General features: G+C 47.7%; 2 protein-coding genes across 2 annotated transcripts; both read left to right on the plus strand.

The window, feature by feature from the left end:
- Positions 1–3315: 3315 nt before the first annotated feature.
- On the plus strand, positions 3316–8088 carry LOC120512530 (endonuclease domain-containing 1 protein-like). The gene is made up of 3 exons (XM_039730931.1): positions 3316–3434; positions 4951–5269; positions 7289–8088. The coding sequence occupies exons 2-3, from the start codon at positions 4985–4987 to the stop codon at positions 7826–7828; spliced, it is 825 nt and encodes a 274-aa protein (XP_039586865.1). The 5' UTR covers positions 3316–3434; positions 4951–4984; the 3' UTR covers positions 7829–8088.
- Positions 8089–14107: 6019 nt separating this feature from the next.
- Positions 14108–18199, plus strand: LOC120512531 (endonuclease domain-containing 1 protein-like). Its single transcript, XM_039730933.1, has 2 exons — positions 14108–14412; positions 16389–18199. Exons 1-2 carry the CDS (start codon positions 14128–14130, stop codon positions 16926–16928), a joined length of 825 nt encoding a protein of 274 aa, XP_039586867.1. The 5' UTR covers positions 14108–14127; the 3' UTR covers positions 16929–18199.
- The last annotated feature ends 4350 nt before the right edge of the window (positions 18200–22549 follow it).

Below are 22549 nucleotides of genomic sequence, written 5' to 3' on the forward strand. Positions count from 1 at the left end.
GAGACTCAAGACAGTGACATCCTCTGGCCTCTGCTTGAGAGAGCAGCTGGGCAAAGCTCCTTTGGTTCCTCCAGGAAACAAAAATTCGTGTTTGGCAACTTTAATAAGGTTACACTGTAAAGTTAAACTTCTGATTTCTGAGGAACTACTTATCTGTTGTAAATCTGGGTGTGTTTCTGTTTCACTCCCTGCAATGAGGTCCTCACTTCCCGCACCTGGGCAAAATGTCCTTACTAATGGGCAACAGCACTTTGGCACAGGAATATCAGCCAAGAACCCCTGGGTTCAGGTGAGGAGGTGTTCAGCAATGCTGCTGCCCGAGTGCTGTGCCACATGCCTGAAGATGCTGCACAGAACCTTATGGACAACCTGCTCTAGCTGATCCTGCTGGAGCCTGGAGTCTGGACTAGAAGGTCCTGAGAAGTCCCTCCAAAACACAACAACTCACTGATTCTGTGATCCTGGCAGATGTTTTTGTTTGTTTGCTTTTGGAACTGCACCTTGAAAGCAGCAGCTGTTGTATCAGACAGGCAGGCTTTGGCATCAGAGACATAGAAAGCTCTGATATACTCCTTGGACACCTTCATTCTCTGCTGTGCTTCTGAAGCTTTTCTGCAGATTGATGGGAAACTGATTTGGGGAAATGTATTCAATGGTTGTCAAAGACCAATGTGTGCCACATCATGGAGTTTGCATGAGCTTACAATAAAAGTTATTTGCTGCAGTGTTGGATTGTAGGGTCACGTCTTCTACAACCACAAGTTGTTTCTCACTGAAATTTCTACAATACCAGTAAAGTCACAGTGCCCAGAGCATCCTTGCTGGACACTGGGTGTGCAAATGCAATCAGAGGGTGTCGTAACACCCACACCAGTGTCACCATTAGACAGCAGTTATTGTCCTGTGAATGGCATGAACAAAGTGGGCAAGGGTGCCAACAGCTCTTACAAGATATCCCCATGGATCCAGGAAAAACACTCCCAACTTTAATGTCCTCACTCTTGATCCTTTAGGAGTGGGATTTAAGTGCATTTAAGAGTCCAGTGGATTCTGTGAGCTCAGGATTGTGTGGGATTGCCTCACTTTTCTCCTGGGAACAGTTTTACACTTGGTCATGCAGCATTGTGGAATTCAGGGACACTTTGGCGGTCTTTGATGGTTTATGGCCTTTTCTAATGATGTGACCACTGTTGGGCCCTGCTTTGTTCTGTCAGTTGGTCCTCATAAGGAAGGAGAAATTTGCCCCACCTCCACCAGATCTGCTTCTTCTTGGCCTTCTCCCACATTCTGGCTAAACCCTGCTTTGTTTAAGACATCAGTCCCAGGTTAACAGAGAAAAAAGAAACCATAGGACCCAACCAGATTGTTTGGAAAAACTTTGGTCTAACACACTTCTTCTGGATACTTCTGGTTGTAACAACAAACTCATCATTTTATTATTCCTGGCCTTTTGAAAATGGAAGAATATGAGTCAAGTTTCATTTTGATTAAATGAATGCTCATTGAATGACAGAACATTCTGGGTTGGAAAGGTTCTTAATGACCAGCTACTTCCATGCTCTCCCATGGGCAGGGACACCTTTCACTATCCCAGGTTGCTCCAAGCCGCAGGTAGCCTGGCCATGGACACTTCCAGAGATGTGGCAGTCTCAGCTTCTGTGAGCAACCTGTGCTGGGGCTTCCCCATCCCCACAGTAACAAATATCTGCCTAATAGCCAATATAAACCTACACTGCTTTCAAGCCCTTTCACCTTGTCTCAAGCTGCTTCAAGGGAAATAGAGGTCAGATATTAGAAAAAAGTTTTTCACTGAAAAAGTGATGAAGTTCTGGAATGGTCTGCCTGGGGAGGTGGTGGAGTCACCATCCCTGCAAGTGTTTTAAAAAAAGACTGGATACAGCACTCGGTGTCATGGTTCAGTTAAGGTGTTGGGGCATGGGTTTGACTCAATCATTTTGAGGGTCTCTTCCAAACAAGTCATTCTGGGAATTCTGGGAATTCTGTCCTAAAGATGTGGTTTAACCCCAGCCAGCAGCCACACCCCACGCAGCCGCTCCCTCACTCCACAACCACCAGGATCAGAAAGTGAACTGGAAGGTGAAAGCTGGAAAATTTGTGATAGAGACAGAGCCAATTTAACAGGGAAAAGAAAAACTTTGCTCACAAGCAAAGCAGGTTAAGGAGATCTTTCAACTCTTCTCATGGACAGAAAGGTGTTCAGCCACCTCCAAGACAGCAGGGCCACATCCCACCTAACAGCTGCCTCTGAAGACAAAAAAACCCACCACTCCAAATAACACCTCCTCACTCCTCCTTCCCCTCCCTTTATATCCTCAGTAGGATGTCTCATGGTCTGCAATATCCCTCTGGTCAGTTGGGCTCACCTCTCCTGGCTGTGTCTCCTCCCAACCTCCCAAGTATCCCCAGCCTCCTTGCCAGCCTGGCAGTACAAAAATGCAGAAAAGGCTTTGCCCTGTGAAAGCTCTGCCCAGTAAAACCAGAAACATCTCTGTGCTATCAACTCTGTGTTCAGCAGAACTCCAAAACACAGCCCCACACCTGCCATTTTCAAAAAAATTAACTCTGAACCCAGCACACCTATCAGCTCCAAGCCCTTATGCAAAGTCTCTCTCCAGCTCTCCTGCAGACTCCTACAGTACTGGCAGGTGCTCTGAGGTGTCCCCAGAGCCTTCTCCTTCCCAGGCTGCTGGGATCAAGCTGTTACACAGCCATGGCAATCAGGCAGGAGAGTATTTGTAGCCTGGCCATAGGAATGATGTTATGGGAGGCTGCAGAAGAGCAGACTGTGAATATCTGAGTGCACTCAGAGCCAGGCCAGTCCATCCCATGTCACCAGAGATGTTCTGTTGGGAACAGGAACACGTGTAGGTGCTGGAGCAGCAGCAACTGCAGCTGGTGGGATTGATGAAATGATCAAGGCAGCCACCAGACCCTGTTAGCTGAACCTGACATACCATGCTGCAAGGCAGCAAATTTGGGAAAATTTTGGGGAAACTATGACAACTGTCAACACATTTCAGGGTGGGTGTGAACATACCCCCTAAATAAAAACAGAAAACTTGTCTTTTCTGTGGCATTCCCTGTTTACTAGGGAAAATTAGAAAGGGCAACTTCATGACTGGTATATATATAACAGATCCTGACATGTCATGCTGCAAGTCAGCAAATTTGGGAGAAATTCTGAGGAAACTATGACAAACAACAGTCAGCACATTTCAGGGTGGGTGTGCACAAACCTTCCAAATAAAAATAGAAAACTTCTCTATTCTGTGGAATGCCTTCTTTATAAGAAGGGGCAAATTTATGCCTGGGTATATATTGCAGTGGCACTCCTGAGCATTCAAACACTCCTTTCTCCAGGGAGAAGACAAAAGGAACGGTTCAGCTGCTTTATTCTAAGACTCTACATCAAGGTAAGCTCTTCCTCCCTCTCACTATTCATTCCAATATTTGAAGTATTTCCTGACTTTTTGAAATATTTATGGACAAACTTAGGCTGGAGTTGCTGAGCTCCAAGGAGCAATCAGAGCTTATGCATGCACTGAATTTTGCAAGACTTCAGTATTTTCCGTCAGTCAGGAGGACAAAGACAGAAGGAATGATGTCGGAAAGAAACTCAAGGCAGCTCACCTGAAAATCAACATCAAACTGTTGAATAAATAGGAAGGAGGAGATTATGATCTTGCAAAAAACCTCTGGACAAACAGAGGTGTGGTCTGAATTCCTGAGAAAATTTACACTAAAGGCTTCTTGGGAAATGTAACCACTGCCTCTCCCTGGAGAGCATATAAACCCAAACAGTCTGAGACTGCAGCAGAGGCATTGGAGACTCCTCTGCCACTTGGGGGCTGCGAGCAGAATCCTGTGCCACTCCTTCTCACGGTAGGTTGTTTTCTATGTATCTGTTAACTTAGATATTTCCTTAAGATATATTTTAATCTCATGGAGTAGGACACGCAGAAGGAGTTTTCAGACCCTTCCCTGCTTGCTTTAGGGTAGCTTTGGGCATGCTCTGCAGAGTACTGTAAAAAGTCATCACTTGTACCTCCAGTTCTCAGTTTGCAGATCATTGGTCATCATGTTCCTGATCCAGGGATGAACAAGAGAAAAAGTACCAGATATCTTGGGTCAGAGCAGGGCTGTGTGCAGCTCAACATCCTGACTCCAGTGGAAATGGAGAGATGAGTCAGTGCTTGCATTGCAGCAGCCACTGTGCTGATAAGATAGAGGTGTTATCCCTGATGTTTGCTGCTGCCATCTGCTTGGCCCCTTTGCTCTCTCCGTGTGTCTGCAAGTTCAGAGTGTGGGGTTGGATGACATGGAAATGCAAGGTGAGCAGCAGGACACCCATGGCCCAATGTCAGCTGAGAGGCAGGAGCCCAGGGGGATCATTTGGGGTTCACTATTGGGTCTGAGTGGCAGAGCTGAGTGTCTGTGTGAGCCTGGATGGGGCCAGAGACTTGTAGGAAGTGCAGCATTGCTGTTCTTTGCCTGCCTCATGCCCCATGAGATTAAAGCCCAGGTCAGCATGGCAGGGGGCTGAGCAGAGCCTGTGCCCAGCTGCAGGTGTCTGCTGTGGGAAGGTGCTGAGAGCAGGAGGGAGGTGGGAAAAGGTGACCTTATCCCAGGGCTGTACCTCAGTTGCAAGATCACTTTGCTATGAGAACTGATTGCAGTCGTGGTGGGTTTGGCTCCTTCCTCCTGCAGGCTGACTTCTCCCACTGCTGCCTTCTGTGGGCACCTAAATCCTGTGTTGGGATTCACCCTTATTGCTCTTGTGATTTTTTCCATGTATAGGAGGACAGAAATTAGACCTTTCCTGGTGTCTCATAATCCCCTCCTCTGGCAGCTCTGTCCCCCTGCACAAAAAGGCTCCAGGCCATGTCCAGCTCTCTCCAAGCTGAGTGTGTCTCTGCATTTGCCTTCCAGGGGAGCAAGAGCCCTTCACTGAAATCCTCCCACCATGCTGGGGCTGCTGCTGCTGCAGGGGTTGGCCAGCTGCCTCTGGCTGGGACACAGTGAGGTGGTGAACTCCTTTGCAAGCTGTCCTCAGTTCTTCTATGCAGGCCATCCTCCAAATGATGTCCTGAATCCAAAGAACCCAGCCTGGATCTGCCAGCGTTTCAGCAACTCGTATCACTATGCCACCCTGTATGACAGAGACAGGAGAATTCCAGTGTACTCTGCTTACAAATACCAGCCTGGGATTGCCAAGAGACCTCACACATGGTGGTTTGTTGAGCCTCAGGTGAGTGTCCCTCTTTACTCACATCACTCTGCAGCCACTCAGAGATGAGCTGCAGCATTTAAATTACCACTTCTGTTTCCTAACACCCCACTACACACATGCAAATGGACACACTGGATGGGAATGTCCTCACTGAACATCAAACCCCTGCACCACAGGGTTCCTCTGATGCATCTGAGACATCAGCAGGAGCAGGAGATGAATCACATCCCAAGGGTGCCCAGCTTTCTGCCTTCACCTGACAGGAACAGCAAATCAGATTCCTTTGCATGACATGACAAAGGCAAATGCTTCCCCTCCCTGGGCCCTGCTGTGCTGGGTGACCAAGTGATGGGGAAAAGGCATCCAGGAGAGGCTAAACTTGAGGCACCAACAGTCCTGCTGGCATCTGATCCCCACTTGGCCCTGAGCTGTTCTGCATCCCTGGCAGAGCTTCTCTGTTCCTAGTGAAGAGTCAAACAGGCTTTGTGAGTGGTGGGAGAGAAGTGAGGAGAAACTCAGAAGGGAATGAAATGGCCCAGGGACAAAGCCTCAGGGGAAAAGGCACTGGAGATGAGAGGGTCAGGTTAACTGTGGAGGGATTTCTGCAGTGACATTTCCTGCAGTGAGAGTGAGGAGCATCAGTGTTGGTCCAGTCAGAGGGGTGAGATCTCCGTCCATGGGCAGTGACCCCTGTGCGCCTTTGGCTCAGGCTTGATCCACCAGACAGACAGAACAGCACAGACAAAAGAGCCCTTACCAATGGCCTTCAGCCAAAATTCGGTAGAACAGGCCAGGCCAATTGCAGAAGAGAAAAAGAGACAATTCCTGTCATTGCTAAGGACAGAGTAGCAGGATGGAATTTGGGGTAAGGTGAGCCAGGGAAGGTGAGCCAGAGAAGGAAGCCTTGTGCTCTACTCCAGAGGAAGGCTAAATATGTTTCCCAAAAGGTGAACAAAATTATGTTGAAGTTATTAAAAAAAATAATAACTTCCTCTTATTTTGCGTAGGAACTAGAACAACTACTCTGGCCTTGCACCACTGCAGCTTCCACATTGTCTGTTTTTGGAGATTTATGGAATGTTTTTTGTTGGAAGGAACCTTAAAGACCATCTCAGTCCAATTCCCCTGCATGCACCAGGCCACTTGCCATTAGACCAGCATGCTCCAAGCCCTATCTACCTTGGCATTTTCCTTCTGGTCCTTGGACCCTGGCCACCCAAACAACCTTTGATTTTTAATAACTTTCTCCTGAGGCATTTTTGGAGTATTTAGTTTCCCCACGACTCTTTTGGGATTACAGGACCCTTCTCAGGGGCTGTTCATTTGTAACTTCTTTTCAGTGATGCTGCAGAAAATTCTCCCTTACCCAGATCTGCCCTAGCGCACATTCCCAGCACTGCTGCAACAGATTCCATTCACATTGATATAATTTTGCTTACTGAGCAAAACTGTTCTTCCATTGAAAAAACTGTAGCCCTCCCAGGGAAACCTCAGCTGCAGGACTGATTTACTGACACATCTCCCACTGTACAGGGTTACAGGAGGCAACCTCTGGTCTTCCAGAACTTGGGTGCCTCTGCAGCAACCACACAAAATCACAGAATCGTTGAATCACACGATCACAGCGTGGTGTAAGAGGATCCAGGGAGAGCCCTGGGCAGGTTTGGGCTGTGGAGGCAGGAGGAAAAGGAAACATATTTGTCAGGGGAGGTGTCTCAACAAAATCACCTTTCAATCCTAGGAGTAGGAAATGCTCCTTCTCTCGTGCATCCATCCATGCTCCCAGCACAGGCTGCAGGCTGGATCACAAAGGTCACAAGTCAAGCTGAGAGCAGTCAGATTCTGAGCTCTTTACTCTTTAAAGCTCTTGGATTCATGCAGGAGGGACAGGTGTATGATTTGGCTCAGATTCATACACTTTCCTGCACTGAGATGGCACAAACTGTAATCTTAACCATCAGAGTCTTCTGCTCCAGGGAAATCTTCTCTGTTACTCCCATTCCCCATTCTAACGCCTCTTTCTCTTTCCCTGTCCAGCTGATAGGTAAAAATAATCTTAAAGAGATGGAAAGAGAGTCGGTCCTCATACAGAAATACAAGTTCACCTTAGACCAAATCAAAGAAAGCCAAGCTGTCCTCAGTGACTACAACGTGACTGGTTTGGACCGTGGCCATTTGAGCCCCAGTGGGCATCATTACAGTAGAGAAAGCAAGACAGCTACCTTCACCCTCACCAACATAGTGCCTCAGAACAGCAGTCTCAACGAGGGCCAGTGGAACATCTATGAGTCTAAAAGGATGGCCACAAAGACCAAGGGCTGTACAACAACCTACGTGATCACGGGTGCTGTGCCTGGGAACACCTACATCGCTGAAGGGAGGGTTAACATACCCAGCCATATCTGGTCAGCTGCCTGCTGTCTGGTGGGCACAGAGCCCAAGAAGGCTTGGGGGGCCATCGCTGAGAATGACAAGAATGAGGTGGAGGAGCTCAGCCTGGGGGAGCTGGAGGAGAGGTTGACCGAGCACTACCATGGAACAGTTACATTGTTCAATAATGCCTGTCCCCGGCAATAAGCCTCATATCCTCAATGGAAAAGGCTGAGTGGCTTTTCTCACATGTCACAGAATCACAGAATGGGTTGTTTTTGATTGGACCTTAAAGCCTTAATGATCATCTCATTCACACCTGCCCGCCATGGGCAGGGACACATTCCACTACACCAGGTTGTTCCTTGCCCTCCCCAGCCCAGCCTTGAACCCTTCCAGGGATGGGCCAGTCAAAACATCTCTGGGTAACTTTTACTCATACCACCGCCTGTTCATAGTAATTTACTTCTTTAGGGGAAATGTATTCAATGGTTGTCAAAGACCAATGTGTGCCACATCATGGAGTTTGCAAGAGCTCACAATAAAAGTTATTTGCAGCAGTGCTGCATTGCAGTGTCATGTCTTATATGAACCACAAGTTGCTTCTCACTGAAATTTCTAGAACCACCAGTAAAGTCACAGTGCCCAGAGCATCCTTGCAGGACATTGGGTGTGCAAATCCAGAGGATGCCATAATACCCACACAAATGTCAGCATCAGACAACAGTTATTCTCCTGTGAATGGGCATGAACAAAGTGGGCAAGGGTGCCAACAGCTCTTACTAGATATCTCCACAGATCTAGGAACAGGACTCCCAACTTTAATGTCCCCACTCTTGATCCTTTGGTGGTGGGGGCCTTTGCATTTAACAGTTCAACGGGTTCCATGAGTTAAAGGTTATGTGGGATTGCCCCACTTTTCCCCTGGGAGGGGTTTTACACTGGTCATACAGCACTGTGGAGTTGGGGGTCACTTTGGGAGTCTTTGATTCTTTACGGCCCCTTCTAATGATGTGCCGTACTTTGTTCTGTCAGCTGGGCCTCACAAGGAAGGAGAAATTTGCCCCACCTCCACCACTTCTGCCTCTTCTTGGCCTTCTCCCTCATTCTGGATAAACCCCACTTTGTTTAAGACATCAGTCCCAGGTTAACAGATCAAAAGAAACCATGGGACGCACCCAGTTTGAACAAATTTTGGTCTAACCCACTTCTTCTGGATACTTCTGGTTGTAACTCATCCTTCTGTTATTCCTGGACTTTTGGAAATGCAAGAACATGTGTCCAGTTTAGCTTTGAGTGAATGAGTGGTCATTGAATGACAGAACATTTTGGGTTGGAAAGGACCTTAATTACCAGCTACTTCCATGCCCTTCCATGGACATGGACACCTTTCACTATCCCAGGTTGCTCCAAGCCCCAGCCAGCCTGGCCATGGACACTTCCAGGCATGGGGCAGTCTCAGCTTCTGTGAGTAACTTGTGCTGGGGAATCACCACCCCCACAGTAACAAATATCTTCCAAATATCCACTCTAAACCTACACTCCTGCCATTTCAAGACCTTTCACATTGTTCTAATGGCGTGGTTTAAGCCCAGCCAGCAGCCGCTCCCTCACTCCCCGACCACCGGGATCAGGGAGAGAACTGGAAGAGGAAAAGCTGGAAAACTCGTGGGTGGAGATACAGACAGTTTGACAGGGAGAGCAAAAGCTGTGCACACAATCACAGCACATCAAGGAATCCTTTCACCATTTCCCATGGATAGAAAGGTGTTCAGCCACCTCCAGGAGAGCAGAGCCCCATCCCACCTAACAGCTAGCTGGGAAGACTAAACCCACCACTCCAAATGACACCACCTTCCCCATTCTTCCCCTCACTTTATATCCTCAGCATGATGTCTCATGGTCTGCAATATTCTTCTGGTCAGTTGGGCTCACCTCTCCTGGCTGTGTCTCCTTCCAACCTCCCAAGTACCCCCAGCCTCCTTGCCAGCCTGGCAGTACAGAAAACAGAAAAGGCTTTGCCCCGTGAAAGCTCTGCCCAGTAAAACCAGAAACATCTCTGTTATCATCTCTGTGTTCAGAAGAACTCCAAAACACAATTTTTATAGATATGTTTTCCCCTTTTTCCATTGGTCTCATGGGATGGCTGGGGAAGCTAGGGCATTTGGGAGGGTCCACTTGTTAATGTGGCAACATCTGACCTCCAATCAAGATGTCAGGAAGTAACCTCTACCACTTGAAATGAAGGAGTTGATGGACAGAGCTTTGGGAGGGGCCAGAGGGTTAAAAGGTGGAACCCCCATTTTGTGGATGAGCAGATGGTTGGTAGTACTTTGTTCATGGTGCTTTGTTAAATTTTCTCTATTCAGTCTTCTGTTGTAAGTTTTGATATGGTTTTAATCAACCTTTTAAAATTTTGAAAGGTGGCAGCATTTCTCACAGTATGAACAAACTGCCCTAAAGTAAATAGAAAATTTCTCTTTCCTGTGGAATTCCCTGTTTATAAGAAGAGCAAATTTATGACTGGGTATATATTTTGCAGTGGCACTCCTGAGGATTCAAACAAGTCCTTTCAGGTCCTTGCTCCAGGGAGAAATGAGAAGGAGCAGTTCAGCTGCCTCTTCTGAGACTCTGCTTCAAGGTCATCTCTTGCTCCTTCCTCACCACTGCCTCCAATATTCAAAGTCTTTCCTGAGCTTTGTGTCGGGGGTTAGGTTTCTCTGCCTTTGTTTCTTCTCACCTATAGAACTTTTCCCATAAGTTGCTAAGAAACACTGACTACTGGGCACTTACGGCTACTTGAGAAAACAAAGAAGTGGCTAAGCCCAGGGGTTATGAAGGCATCTGGTTGCATTTCCTCTCATCTGGGGAGTTTCTCTGTGACGAACAGAGGTACTGCTGGATTTCAGGGCAGGTGAAGGAAGGCTGGGGCAGCTGGTAGCTCTTTCGCTCAGCGGCTTCATAGGTGGATGCTCAGAGCTGCTGCTCCTTGTTGTTCTTGTTCTTCTTCCTCTTCTTCTTCCTCTCCTTCTCTTCTTCTTTCTCTTCTTTTATTCTTTTTCTTCGTCTTCTCCTTGTTCTTCTCCTTTGCCTTCTCCTGCTTCTTCTTTGGCTTCTTCTTTTTCTGTAGGGTGAGCTTCTGACTCTAAGAGCAGCCACTAAACCAAAACCTTATTAGTTCTTACCTCGCTAAGAAGGACCTATCACCATCTGCTCAGGTGCCTGGGAGCCTGAACCTGCCTCTCCCTGCCCTGCTGGGAGCCGGGTCGCTCCTGCCCCACGCCCACTGCTTTCTTTGGCACTGCTTTGGGTTTCTCTACGCTGTGGGGCCCTGCATCGCCCTGCCCTGCTGGGATGTCCCACAGTTCCATCCACCACCGTGGAGATTCCGATACCTCTCATCCACCACCCCAAGATTTCTGCTCATTCCTGCCGTTCCAGCTCGGTGCTCCTCAGACTCCTGCTGGGGCACCGAGATCGATTGCCACAGGGTTTTTTTCAGCAAAGCCTCTCTTCCGTCCCTTCGCGGGACAAAGCCGCCATTGCCACGTGCTCCGCGAGCCCGCGCCACAGCGCCCCCTGCAGCCGCGGAGGAGTCACCGCACTGCCCCGCCCAACAGGAGCCACCAGCGCCCCTGGTGGCGGCGACAGGAACTGCACCGAAGGGGAAGGCGCCCATGGCAGAGCAGGCTGGGAGTGGGATTGTGGTTCTGTTTGTTGAGAATGCTGTAGGTGTTATTGTTCGCTTGCTTTATTGTAAAAACTAGTAAAAAAAACCCTGTGATTTCTATATTCATATGCTTTTGCCTGAGAGAACCCTAATTTCAAAATTAAAATAAATCACAAGGACGGGATTTACATTCTCCATTTCAAGGGAGGCTCCAGCCTTCACTTACACACACCTGTCTTTCAAAACATTTTAGCATAAATATATATAGTCAATAAGCAAAGCCTAAGATGGAGTAGCTGAGCTCCAAGGAGCAATCGGAGCTTATGCATGCACTGAATTTTGCAGCACTTTGGTATTTTCTCTCAGTCAGGAGGGCAAGAAGAGAAGGAATGATTTAGAAAGAAACTCAAGCCAGCTCACCTGAAAATTAACATCAAACTGTTGAATAAGTAGGAAGGGGGAGATTATGCAGTACTAAAACTCCATCTATGACCTTGCAAAAAACTTCTGGACAAACAGAGGTGCTCTCTGAACACCTGGGAAAATTCACTCGAAAGCCTTCTTGGGAAATCTAACATCTGTCTCTTCCTGGAGAGCATATAAACCCAGAGAGTCTGAGACTGCAGCAGAGGCATTGGAGACTCCTCTGCCACTTGGGGGCTGCGAGCAGCATCCTGTGCCGCTCCTTCTCACGGTAGGTTGTTTTCTCTGTATCTATTAAGTCAGATATTAAGTGAGTTAGATCTATTTCAATCTCATGGAGTGATTCATGCAGAAGGAGTTTTCAGACCCTTCCCTGCTTGCTTTAGGGTAGCTTTGGGCATGCTCTGCAGAGTACTGTAAAGAGTCACCACTTATAGTGCCATTTCTCAGTTTCCAGCTCATTGGTCAGGATCACATGTTCCTGATCCAGGGATGCAAAAGAGAAAAAGTACCAGATATCTTGGGTCAGAGTAGGACTGAGTGCAGCTCAACATCCTGAATCCAGTGGAAATGGAGAGATGAGGGTCAGGGAGAAGAACAAGACAAGGGCAAATGTGCAAGGTGACTTGTCAAGCCTTCAGCAGTGCTGAGCTCAGCCCCTTCCCAGCCCAAGGTGGGCTTTGTGCTTTAGAGGCTGTGGCAGCTTTCTCTGCCAGGAACCCTTTTACCTGCCTGTCCCAGCTGCCATATTCCAAATGCTGATGATATGAAATCACTGCATTGAGTGTCTGGCGATGCAAATGGAAATATCCCTCCCCCAAACCTGTACTGCCTCTGAAAGGAGACAAAACTGTTATAAACCAATCATACCCAGGTGGGATTGAGTAAATAAAATTTGCTTAGATCCTGTTAAAAATTGCAAAGCAAAGGGAAAATTGCTCTGAGCGTAGTAAGTCTCCTTTTGCTCACTGGAGGCTTGGCTTAAAAAATGGCATCTCCGTCTTTGATATACCCAAGATTGCATCAGCCTCATTAATATTCATGAGCAGTCCTCATATGTCCTTCCATGCCTTTCTTTGGCTGAGGTCTTCCTGCATCTTGAGTGGTGGTGCAATGCTACCCTGCCAGGCCTCCCAGCAACAAGTGTCCTCCACTCCCTGTAGCTTCCCACAAGGGACAAATACACGTTGTCCTGCACATGCCCCCACAGTCCCGTCAGCCAGAGCTGCCAAGCAGCCACCCCACGGGGGGGAATTGAAGGGAGCACAGAAAAGGGTTCAAATCCACAGTGGAGAAACAAAAATACATGTCAAAGAAATGCTAACCTAAATAAAACCTCCACCCACCATATTTAATAACTCCTCCTCATTTTCATGAACCAATCACTACATCTTGTTCAAACCAAAGACCCATGCTTGGTTACCAGAGTCCCAGGGAACTTTTCAGCAGGTTTCTCATAAAGGAATGACCTTACTGACTGCTGAAAATCAGGTCTCCACTGAGAAAGACAAAACAGGATAGGTGGCTGTCCAAGAAATTCCTGCAATGGTGCCTTTGACTCTACAGGGAAATCCATCAGCAAAGCTGAAGATGGACATCAGCAGCAATCCCAAGCAACCATGGGAAGAGCTGCCCCTTAGTGCTTGCATTGCAGCAGCCACTGTACTGATAAGATAGAGGTGTTATCCCTCCTGCTTGCTGCTGCCATCTGCTTGGCCCCTTCATTTGCTCTCTCCATGTGTCTGCAAGTTCAGAGTGTGGGGTTGGATGACATGGAAATGCAAGGTGAGCAGCAGGACACCCATGGCCCAATGTCAGCTGAGAGGCAGGAGCCCAGGTGGATCATTTGGGGTTCAGTATTGGGTCTGAGTGGCACAGCTGAGTGTCTGTGTGAGCCTGGATGGGGCCAGAGACTTGAAGGAAGTGCAGCATTGCTGTTCTTTGCCTGCCTCATGCCCCATGAGATTAAAGCCCAGCTCAGCATTGCAGGGGGCTGAGCAGAGCCCGTGCCCAGCTGCAGGTGTCTGCTGTGGGAAGGTGCTGAGAGCAGGAGGGAGGTGGGAAAAGGTGACCTTGTCCCAGGGCTGTGCCTCAGTTGCACTTTTGCTGTGAGAGCTGATTGCAGTCCTGTGGTGGGTTTGGCTTCTTCTTCCTGCAGGCTGAGTGCTTCCACTGCTGCCTCCTGTGGTCACCTAAATCCTGCTTTGGGATTCACCCTTACTGCCCTTCTGATTTCTCCATATGTAGGAGGACAGAAATTAGACCTTTCCTGGTGTCTCATAATCCTCTCCACTACCAGGTTTGTCCCCCTGCACAAAAAGGCTCCAGGCCATGTTCAGCTCTCTCCAAGCTGAGTGTGTCTCTGCATTTGCCTTCCAGGGGAGCAAGAGCCCTTCACTGAAATCCTCCCACCATGCTGGGGCTGCTGCTGCTGCAGGGGTTGGCCAGCTGCCTCTGGCTGGGACACGGCGAGGTGGTGAACTCCTTTGCAAGCTGTCCTCAGTTCTTCTATTCACGCCTTCCCCCAAATGATGCCCTGAATCCAAAGAACCCAGCCTGGATCTGCCAGCGGTACAATGGCTCGTATCACTATGCCACCCTGTACAACAGAGACGAGAGAATACCAGTGTACTCTGCTTACAAATACCATCCTGTAGAAGGGAACAATCCTCGACGATTGTGGATGGTTGAGCCTCAGGTGAGTGTCTCTCTTACAGCACATCACATCACCCTGCAGCCACTGAGAGATGAGCTGCAGCATTTAAATTACCACTTCTGTTTCCTGACACCCCACTACTCACATGCAAATGGACACACTGCATGGGAATGTCCTCACTGAACTTCAAACCCCTGCACACCATGCTTCCTCTGATGCATCTGAGATATCAGCAGGAGCAGGAGATGAATCACATCCCAAGGGTGCCCAGCTTTCTGCCTTCACCTGACAGGAACAGCAAATCAGATTCCTTTGCATGACATGACAAAGGCAAATGCTTCCCCTCCCTGGGCCCTGCTGTGCTGGGTGACCAAGTGATGGGGAAAAGGCATCCAGGAGAGGCTAAACTTGATGCACCAACAGTCCTGCTGGCATCTGATCCCCACTTGGCCCTGAGCTGTTCTGCATCCTTGGCAGAGCTTCTCTGCTCCCAGTGAAGAGTCCAACAGCCTTTGTGAGTGGAGTGAAAGAAGTGAGGAGAAACTCAGAAGGGGGTGAGATGGCCCAGGGACAAAGCCTCAGGGGAAAAGGCACTGGAGATGAGAGGGTCAGGTTAACTGTGGAGGGATTTCTGCAGTGACATTTCAGGCAGCGAAATGTGAGGAGCATCAGTGTTGGTCCAGTCAGAAGGGTGGGATCTCCATCCATGGGCAGTGACCCCTGAGCACCTTTGGCTCAGGCTTGGTTGAGAAGGATCCAGCAGACAGACAGAACACCACAAAAAACTGAGCCCTCAGAAATGTCCTTCTGACAAACCTCGGTAAAACAGGCCAGGCCACTTGCAGAAGAGAAAAAGAAGGAATTCCTGTCATTGGTAAGGACGGAGTAGCAGGACACAATTTGGGGGAAGGTGAGCCAGAGGAGGAGGCCACGTGCCCTGCTCCAGAGGAAGGCTAAATATGTTTCCCTAAAAATGACCAAAAATATGTTGAAGTTATAAAAAAAACCTGTAATTTCATCATATAACTTGAACAACTATTCCGATCAACACTGTAGCCTTCACATTCTCTCTTTTTGGATATTTATGGAATGATTTGTGTTAGAAGGAACCTTAAAGACCATCTCAGTCCAACTCCCCTAATGGCCACTTGCCATTAGACCAGCATGATCAAGCCCTATCCAACCTGGCATCTTCCTCCTCGACCTTGGATCCTAGCAACTTAAAACGTCTTAGATTTGGTAGATGTACTCCTGAGGAAATGTTGGAGTATTTAGTTTCCCCAGGACTCTTTTGAGGTCCCAATCAGAGGCTGATCATTTGTAACTTCTTTTCAGTGATGCTGCCAATAATTCTCCCTGGCCCACATCAGCCCTGAGACACATTCTCAGCACTGCTGTAACAGATTCCATTCACATTGAGATCTTTTTGCTTACTGAGCAAAACTGTTCAACCTTGAATAAACTGCAGCCCTCCCAGGGAAACCTCAGCTCCAGGACTGATTTCCTGACACATCTCCCTCTGTATGGGGTTACAGGAGGCAACCTCTGGTGTTCCAGGACTGGGGTACACCTGCAGCAACCACACATAAAATCACAGAATCACAGAATGACAGCATGTTGTGAGGGGATCCAGGGAGAGCCCTGGGCAGATTTGGGCTGTGGAGACAGGAGGAAAGCGAAACAGATTTGGCAGGGAAAGTGCTTCACCAAAATCAACTTTCAATCCTAGGAGTAGAAAATGCTCCTTGTCTTGTGCATCCATCCATGCTCCCTGCACAAGCTGCAGGCTAGATTACAAAGGTCACAAGTCAAACTGAGAGCAGTCAGATTCTGAGCTGCTTACTCTTTCAGCTTTTGTGTTCATGTGGGTGGGTCATGTGTATGATTTCTCTAAGATTCATACTTTTTTCCTACAATGAGATGACAAAAAATTGGATCTTAATCATCAGAGACTTCTGCTCCAGGGAAATCTTCTCCATTACTCCCATTCTAACACCTCTTTCTCTTTCTCTGTCCAGCTCATAGGTAAAAATAATTTTGAAGCTATGGAAATGGAATCAGTCCTCATAAGAAACAATTTCACCGTAGAAGAAATCCAAAAGAGCCAGGCTGTCAACGCTGACTACAACATGACTGTTTGGGACCGTGGCCATTTGTGCCCCTGTGGCCATATGGATAATAAAGAGAGCAAGAAAGCTACCTACACCCTGACCAACGCAGTGCCCCAGAATAAGAGTCTCAATGATGGCCAGTGGAAGGTCTACGAGCGTAGAACAATGATCGAAATGACCAAGGGCTGTACAACCACCTATGTCATCACAGGTGCTGTGCCTGGGAAAAATTACATGTCCAATAAGAGGGTTAATGTACCCAGCCACATCTGGTCAGCTGCCTGCTGTCTGGTGGATGAAGAGCCCAAAGATGCTTGGGGGGCCATTGCTGAGAATGACAAAAATGAGGTGGAGAACATCACGCTGGGGGAACTGGAGGAGAGGTTGACTGAGCTCTACAAGGTGAAAAATATTACTCTGTTCAACAATTCCTGTTCTCAGAAATAAGCCACACATCCTCAATGGAAAAGGTGCAGTGCCTTTTCTCACATGTCACAGAATCACAGAATCACAGAATGGGTTGGCTTTGATGGGACATAAAAGCCTTAACGATCATCTCATATTGACCTGCCCGCCATGAGCAGGGACACCTTCCACTACTCCAGGTTGTTCCAAGCCCTCCCCAGCCAGGCCTTGAACCCTTCCAGGGATGGACCAGTCAAAACATCTCTCAGTAACTTTTACTCATACCACAGCATGCTCACAGTAATTTACTTCTTTATAATATCCCGTCTAACCCTGCCCTCCATCAGTGTGAAACCATTCCCTCTTGCCCTGCCACTCCATACCCTTGTCCAGACACCCTCTCCAGCCCTCTTGGAGATCCTTGAGGTACTGCACTCTCAGCAGTCTTCTCCCGGCTGAACATCCCCAGCTCTCTCACCCTCTCTCCAGAGCAGACATGCTCCAGCCCTCACAGCACCTTCATGGCCTCCACTGGACTCCTCTCCAACAGCTTTGTATCCTTCTTGTGCTGTGGGCCCCAGAGCTGGAGGCAGCACTGCAGGTGGGGTCTCAGCAGAGCAGAGTAGCGGGGCACAAGTGTCCTGTGCAGAGTCTGTGCTGCTTCCTTCTCTGCTGTGTTCCCAGCTCTGTCCCTCAGGGCACCTCCTCCTCTGCTCAAAGGCACAGAGACGTGGGCAGAGCCTCCAGCTGCTTTGCTTTGCTGCCCATCTCAGGAGAGAGCTCTCAGGAATGAGTCCTCTCCTCCTTTGCTGTCCCCAGGAGTGTGCAGCTGACTTGTCCCTCATCTCCTTAGCAAGGCTGTGGCACCAGGGCTTCTCAGGATGCCCAGAGATCCTGCCTGGAGATCTCCATGTCTGGAGATTCCCAAACCCCAAAAATCCGTGATTCTGGACAACCTGCGGATCCTGCTGGAGCCTGGAGTCTGGACTAGAAGGTCCTGAGAAGTCCCTCCAAAACACAACAATTCAGTGATTCTGTGATCCTGGCACATGCTTTTGCTTGGTTGCTTTTGAAACTGCACCTTGAGAGCAGCAGCTGTTGTATCAGACAGGCAGGCTTTGGCATCAGAGACATAGAAAGCTTTGAGCAGCCAAAGCTGAATTCCTGTGATGCACTCCTTGGACACCTTCATTCTCTGCTCTGCTTCTGAAGCTTTTCTGCAGATTGATGGGAAACTGATTTGGGGAAGTGTATTCAATGGTTGTCAAAGACCAATGTGTGCCACATCATGGAGTTTGCAAAAGCTCACAATAAAAGTTATTTGCTGCAGTGCTGGATTGCAGGGACACCTCTTTCATAAACTGCATGTTGCTTCTCACTGAAATTTCTACAATACCAGTAAAGTCACAGTTCCCAGAGCACCCTTGCAGGACATTGGGTGTGCAAATGCAATCAGAGGATGAGCCAACACCCAAACCAGTGTCAGTGTCAGACACCAGTTATTTTCCTGTGAATGGCATGAACAAAGTGGTCCAGGGTGCCACCAGCTCTTACAAGCTGTGTCCCTTTCAGAGGTGCCATCATGGGACTGGACATCTCAGCTCAGGAGCTGTTGTTAATTGTCCTAGACATTGTCCTAGAAGAACAAAGTGAGCACATCACTCTCACCCCTTGCTGGAGAGCTCCTGCTATCCCGGGTACTCTGCCTGGAAGGATTTTTTCTGCTGGGATCAAATGCTGACACAGTCCCTGATGGGATGAAAGCATCAGAGTGATTTCAGGCTGAGGCACCTCTGCTGTACCTCAGGGTATGGCTCCCTCTGACTTGCTCACCAGCATCTGCACACTGGCTGTGTCTTGAGACCACACTCATCCTCACCATTTCTTGTGCCATGCCCCACTGCCCTCAATTCCCAGGCTCTGGAACCACTGGCTGATTGATCATGTCCATCAGTCCCTCCTTTATGAACTTCCCTGGCTCTTCCCAGGGCCTTTACTCATGGCAGTACCCAGAAATGCCCTGCCCTGCACAGCAAGCTTGTGAAGCCAAATAGAGAAAGGAATCATCTGAGTCAATCAGAATTCCCTTTCCCCAGTAGTGCAGTCACAACAAGGTTTACAGTTCCCTGCATTTGCTTAGTTTATTTCTTAAGAAAAAACTCAAGCCTAGTCACCTTGAGAACTAACATCAAATATTTTAAGCAGAAGGGAGTGAGAGCATTGTGAATACCAAAACCCCTCCCCAGACAGTGCAAAATTCCTCTGGAGAAATACAAGTGCTGGCAGAACTCCTGGACAAACTCCATCTCAACCCTGTATGGGAAATCCCACACATCTTCCTTCCTGGAGATCCTATAAACATAGCCATTCTCAGACTATAGCAGATGCATTAGAGAGTCCTCTGCCACCTTGGCAGAAATGCCCTGCCTTCCACAGCAGGAGGTGAAATAGCTGGAAAACACAAAACAAAGGATCAGCCTGGCTGGTGTCTTCCCACAGGTCTTAGAGGTGCTTCTCACAGGAACCCAGCCTGGAGCTGAGCAGAGGGCTGCCCCAGCTCCACAAGCATGCTGCCAGGCACCTTTCAGCTGGGATGGCCTCTGCTCTCTGCTGAGCCTGCTGTGAACAGGGAATAGGGATGGAGCCCTTTGCTGAGGCCAGAGCTGCTCCATGCCCACGCTGGGGTGGGAAGCACCTGTGTTCCCTGGGAAGATGCACTGACATGGCTGGGGAATTTTGCAGTTTGCTCTGTGTCTGTCCATCTTTGGGGAGAGCTCTGGGCTCCGGTGTGTCACAGGGATTTTAGCCACTAAGGAAAAATTATTTTTGCTGGGAGCTGTGAAGACACACTGCAACCTCAAGCCTCTTCACAGCAAAGTGTTGGATCATGCAGCTTTCTTGGTCCTTTTCCAATAACACCAAGGGTTCAGATTGCATTAAATGAACCCTTTGTCTTGTTCTGTCCTGGAAGAGAAAGAAACAAGAAAATCAAGACATTTGCATAACCTGGCCTGTGCTGGGCAAAACTCCTTTGGTGCACCCAGAAGAATCTTTGGCTGCTCATTGGGAAGGCAGCCTGGGAGCTGCTTCCCAGTGCTTTGCCATCCCCTGGGCAAAGGAGATGCCATCCCCATCTGCTGAGTCGGACACATGGGAGCTACCAGATCTCTCTCATGTAGGCAGCAAATGTACTGTGTGAAACATGTTCTGTTTGTGGCACTGCCAGCCCAATCTCCAGCTGCTCCTCCAGGGAAAATGCACAACTCATCTCACCCTGCAGGGACAGGCTCTTTCCTGGGAAATGATGATCAAAGACATGGGGGACATTCCCGAGTCTCACAGGAGGTCCTTCTAGGAGTTTCCTGTCTTAAATTAAATGTTAATCTAGAAAAAGGATAACAAAAAAAGACTACTTTCACTAGTCTAAGTGCTTTATCTTGCTGGGAGCTTTTAGAAGAGAGGACAGTTAAATTTATCAAAACCCAAATGTTTATTCTCATGCGTTGTTTTTACATCCAAAGTCAGATTAAGACATTAAGTCCATATTAGATGTTTGCTTAACCATTTTAGCCTCTGGATATAAAGGCCACACTTTCCTATTATGAAAGTCGTATAAAATTTAACCTCCTTTGATTTCTGAGGAACTACTTATTTCTTGTGTACCCAGATGGGATCATGTGAAGTTACACTCCATGTACATAAGAACCACCAAACCTATTCAAACTAATTACACAGTAGGAGACTTTCCCTATTGTTTTGTTTTGTTTTTACTGTTGCTTTTGGTTATTGTCTGGGTTCTCCTTCAGTGGGATTTACAAACTCAGCTTTCACATAGTGACTGTGCAAATATTGGAGCTCCAGCAGCCAACAACAAACCCCAAATACATAAAGTCTTTTATACTTCCCAATATACTTCCCAGGTGGATGACACTACATTTAAGAGTGGCTCAGGAAGATTATCCAGATGATTTTTTAGGCCTTTGTAAACATCACATCCATTCTAAGGAACACTCAAAGGCCTCAACACGAGCTCCTTCTGAGAGTCAATGTTACATTCACATTTCCTCTGAGAACAACAATTACTTCAGCAAAAGAAATCTGATTTTATTTGACATTATTTTTTAGGAACTGCTAATTTGTGATTCATTGTGAACTCAGTGCCTCAAAATGCTTCATAATCTAAAGAACCCTCCAAGAATGTAGATTTATATGTCAAAGAGAACTAAGAGAGAAAATACACTCAGGATCAGCCTGATCTGTCTCAAGTGCTGGATGGATGGCTCTGCTGTGCCAGTGGGTTTGAGGGGTTGTAGATCACACGCTGAAGAAGTCCAGAAAATGCCAACACCATTCAGTAGCAGCACTGTACCTTGGGAGTGCAAGTTGGCATGCTCTTGTTTTTCTTTTCATATGAAGTTACATTTTTCTCCACTACCTTCACTAAATATTCTAAGCCCAAAGCAAATGAAATTGTGTGATATAAATATGGTAGAAAAGCCTGCAAGTTCAAGAAGGCTGAACCAGTGATTCTGAGCTGGAAGTAAACAGGTTGCACTGCCTCCATCCTTTAGGGAGTAAATGCTAGGAGCAGTGATTTATCTCTGTCCTTCCCTTGCTGGTTTATATGCAGGTGGAATTTATTACTATGGCTACCCACAAACACTTGGTGTCTAGGTAAACTCTGGATCTTAGATATGTAAAAAGATTTAAAACCCAAGTGTCTTTATCTTGATTTTTGAGAGAAAAAAAAAAGAAAATAAAAAAAATGAGGAGAAGGTTTGTCTGCTAAGTGTCTTCTAGTTTCAAGCATGAGAAGCCTTCAGAAAACAGCAGTTTAAGAGTATCAGACAGATTGGGATTATCAGTGAGCAGAGATGAGGAAGGCAGAACATGAGCCATTGTCCACATAGTTTGGGAATGTATAAGCCAGCTCTTGTAAATACTCCAGGTTACATGCAGATACTCCAGGTTAACACATCACATCCTTTTCTTTTAACAGCTGCAGAAAACTTGTTTAAAGCAGATGTACTGGAAAAACACTCCCTGGGGCTTCATTGAATTATGGAATGGTTTGGGTTAGAAGGGACATGAGACATCTTCCAGTTCCAAATCCCCTGCCATGAGGAGAGACACCTTCCACTATCCCAGGTTGCTCCAAGCCCTGTCCTGGTCTTGGACATTCCCAGGGATGGGGCAGCCACAGCTTCTCTGGGCAGCCTGTGCCAGGGCCTCACCAGCCCCACAGTTAAGAATGCATCCCTAATATCCCATCTAACCCTGCCCTCTGGCAGTGGGAAGCCGTTCCCCCTTGTCCTGTCACTTCATGCCCATGTCCAAAGTCTCTCTCCAGCTCTCCTGGAGTCCCTTGAGGCACTGGAAGTGGCTCCAAGGTCTCCCTGGAGTAATTTCTTCTCCAGGTTGAACACCCCCAGCTGTCTCTGTTTGCAGAGCACACATTAAACTTACAGGTACTTTCATATCTGACATAAATTAAAAGCCCTCTTTTAAAACTAAATTGTGTTTTTATGTTTCTAACCCATCTAGAAGCCAGCATTGTCAAATGGAGAGTTTCTCTTTGAAGACCCACTGCCTGTGTGAGTGGCTACTCCCCTCACTTCCAACACTGACCTCTTCAGGGTTTATCTCCTTTACTGCCATCCAAG

This window comes from Passer montanus, unplaced genomic scaffold (assembly GCF_014805655.1).
Source record: "Passer montanus isolate IOZ18808 unplaced genomic scaffold, ASM1480565v1 scaffold74, whole genome shotgun sequence".
Taxonomy (NCBI): domain Eukaryota; kingdom Metazoa; phylum Chordata; class Aves; order Passeriformes; family Passeridae; genus Passer; species Passer montanus.

What these genes read in the sequence shown, in the direction of transcription:
- LOC120512530 (XM_039730931.1), top strand. Translation starts at nt 4,985, where the DNA reads ATGCTGGGGCTGCTGCTGCTGCAGGGGTTGGCCAGCTGCCTCTGGCTG. An exon ending in GGTGGTTTGTTGAGCCTCAG is followed by an intron (nt 5,270 to 7,288) that starts GTGAGTGTCCCT and finishes TTCCCTGTCCAG; the next exon opens with CTGATAGGTAAAAATAATCT.
- LOC120512531 (XM_039730933.1), top strand. Translation starts at nt 14,128, where the DNA reads ATGCTGGGGCTGCTGCTGCTGCAGGGGTTGGCCAGCTGCCTCTGGCTG. An exon ending in TGTGGATGGTTGAGCCTCAG is followed by an intron (nt 14,413 to 16,388) that starts GTGAGTGTCTCT and finishes TTCTCTGTCCAG; the next exon opens with CTCATAGGTAAAAATAATTT.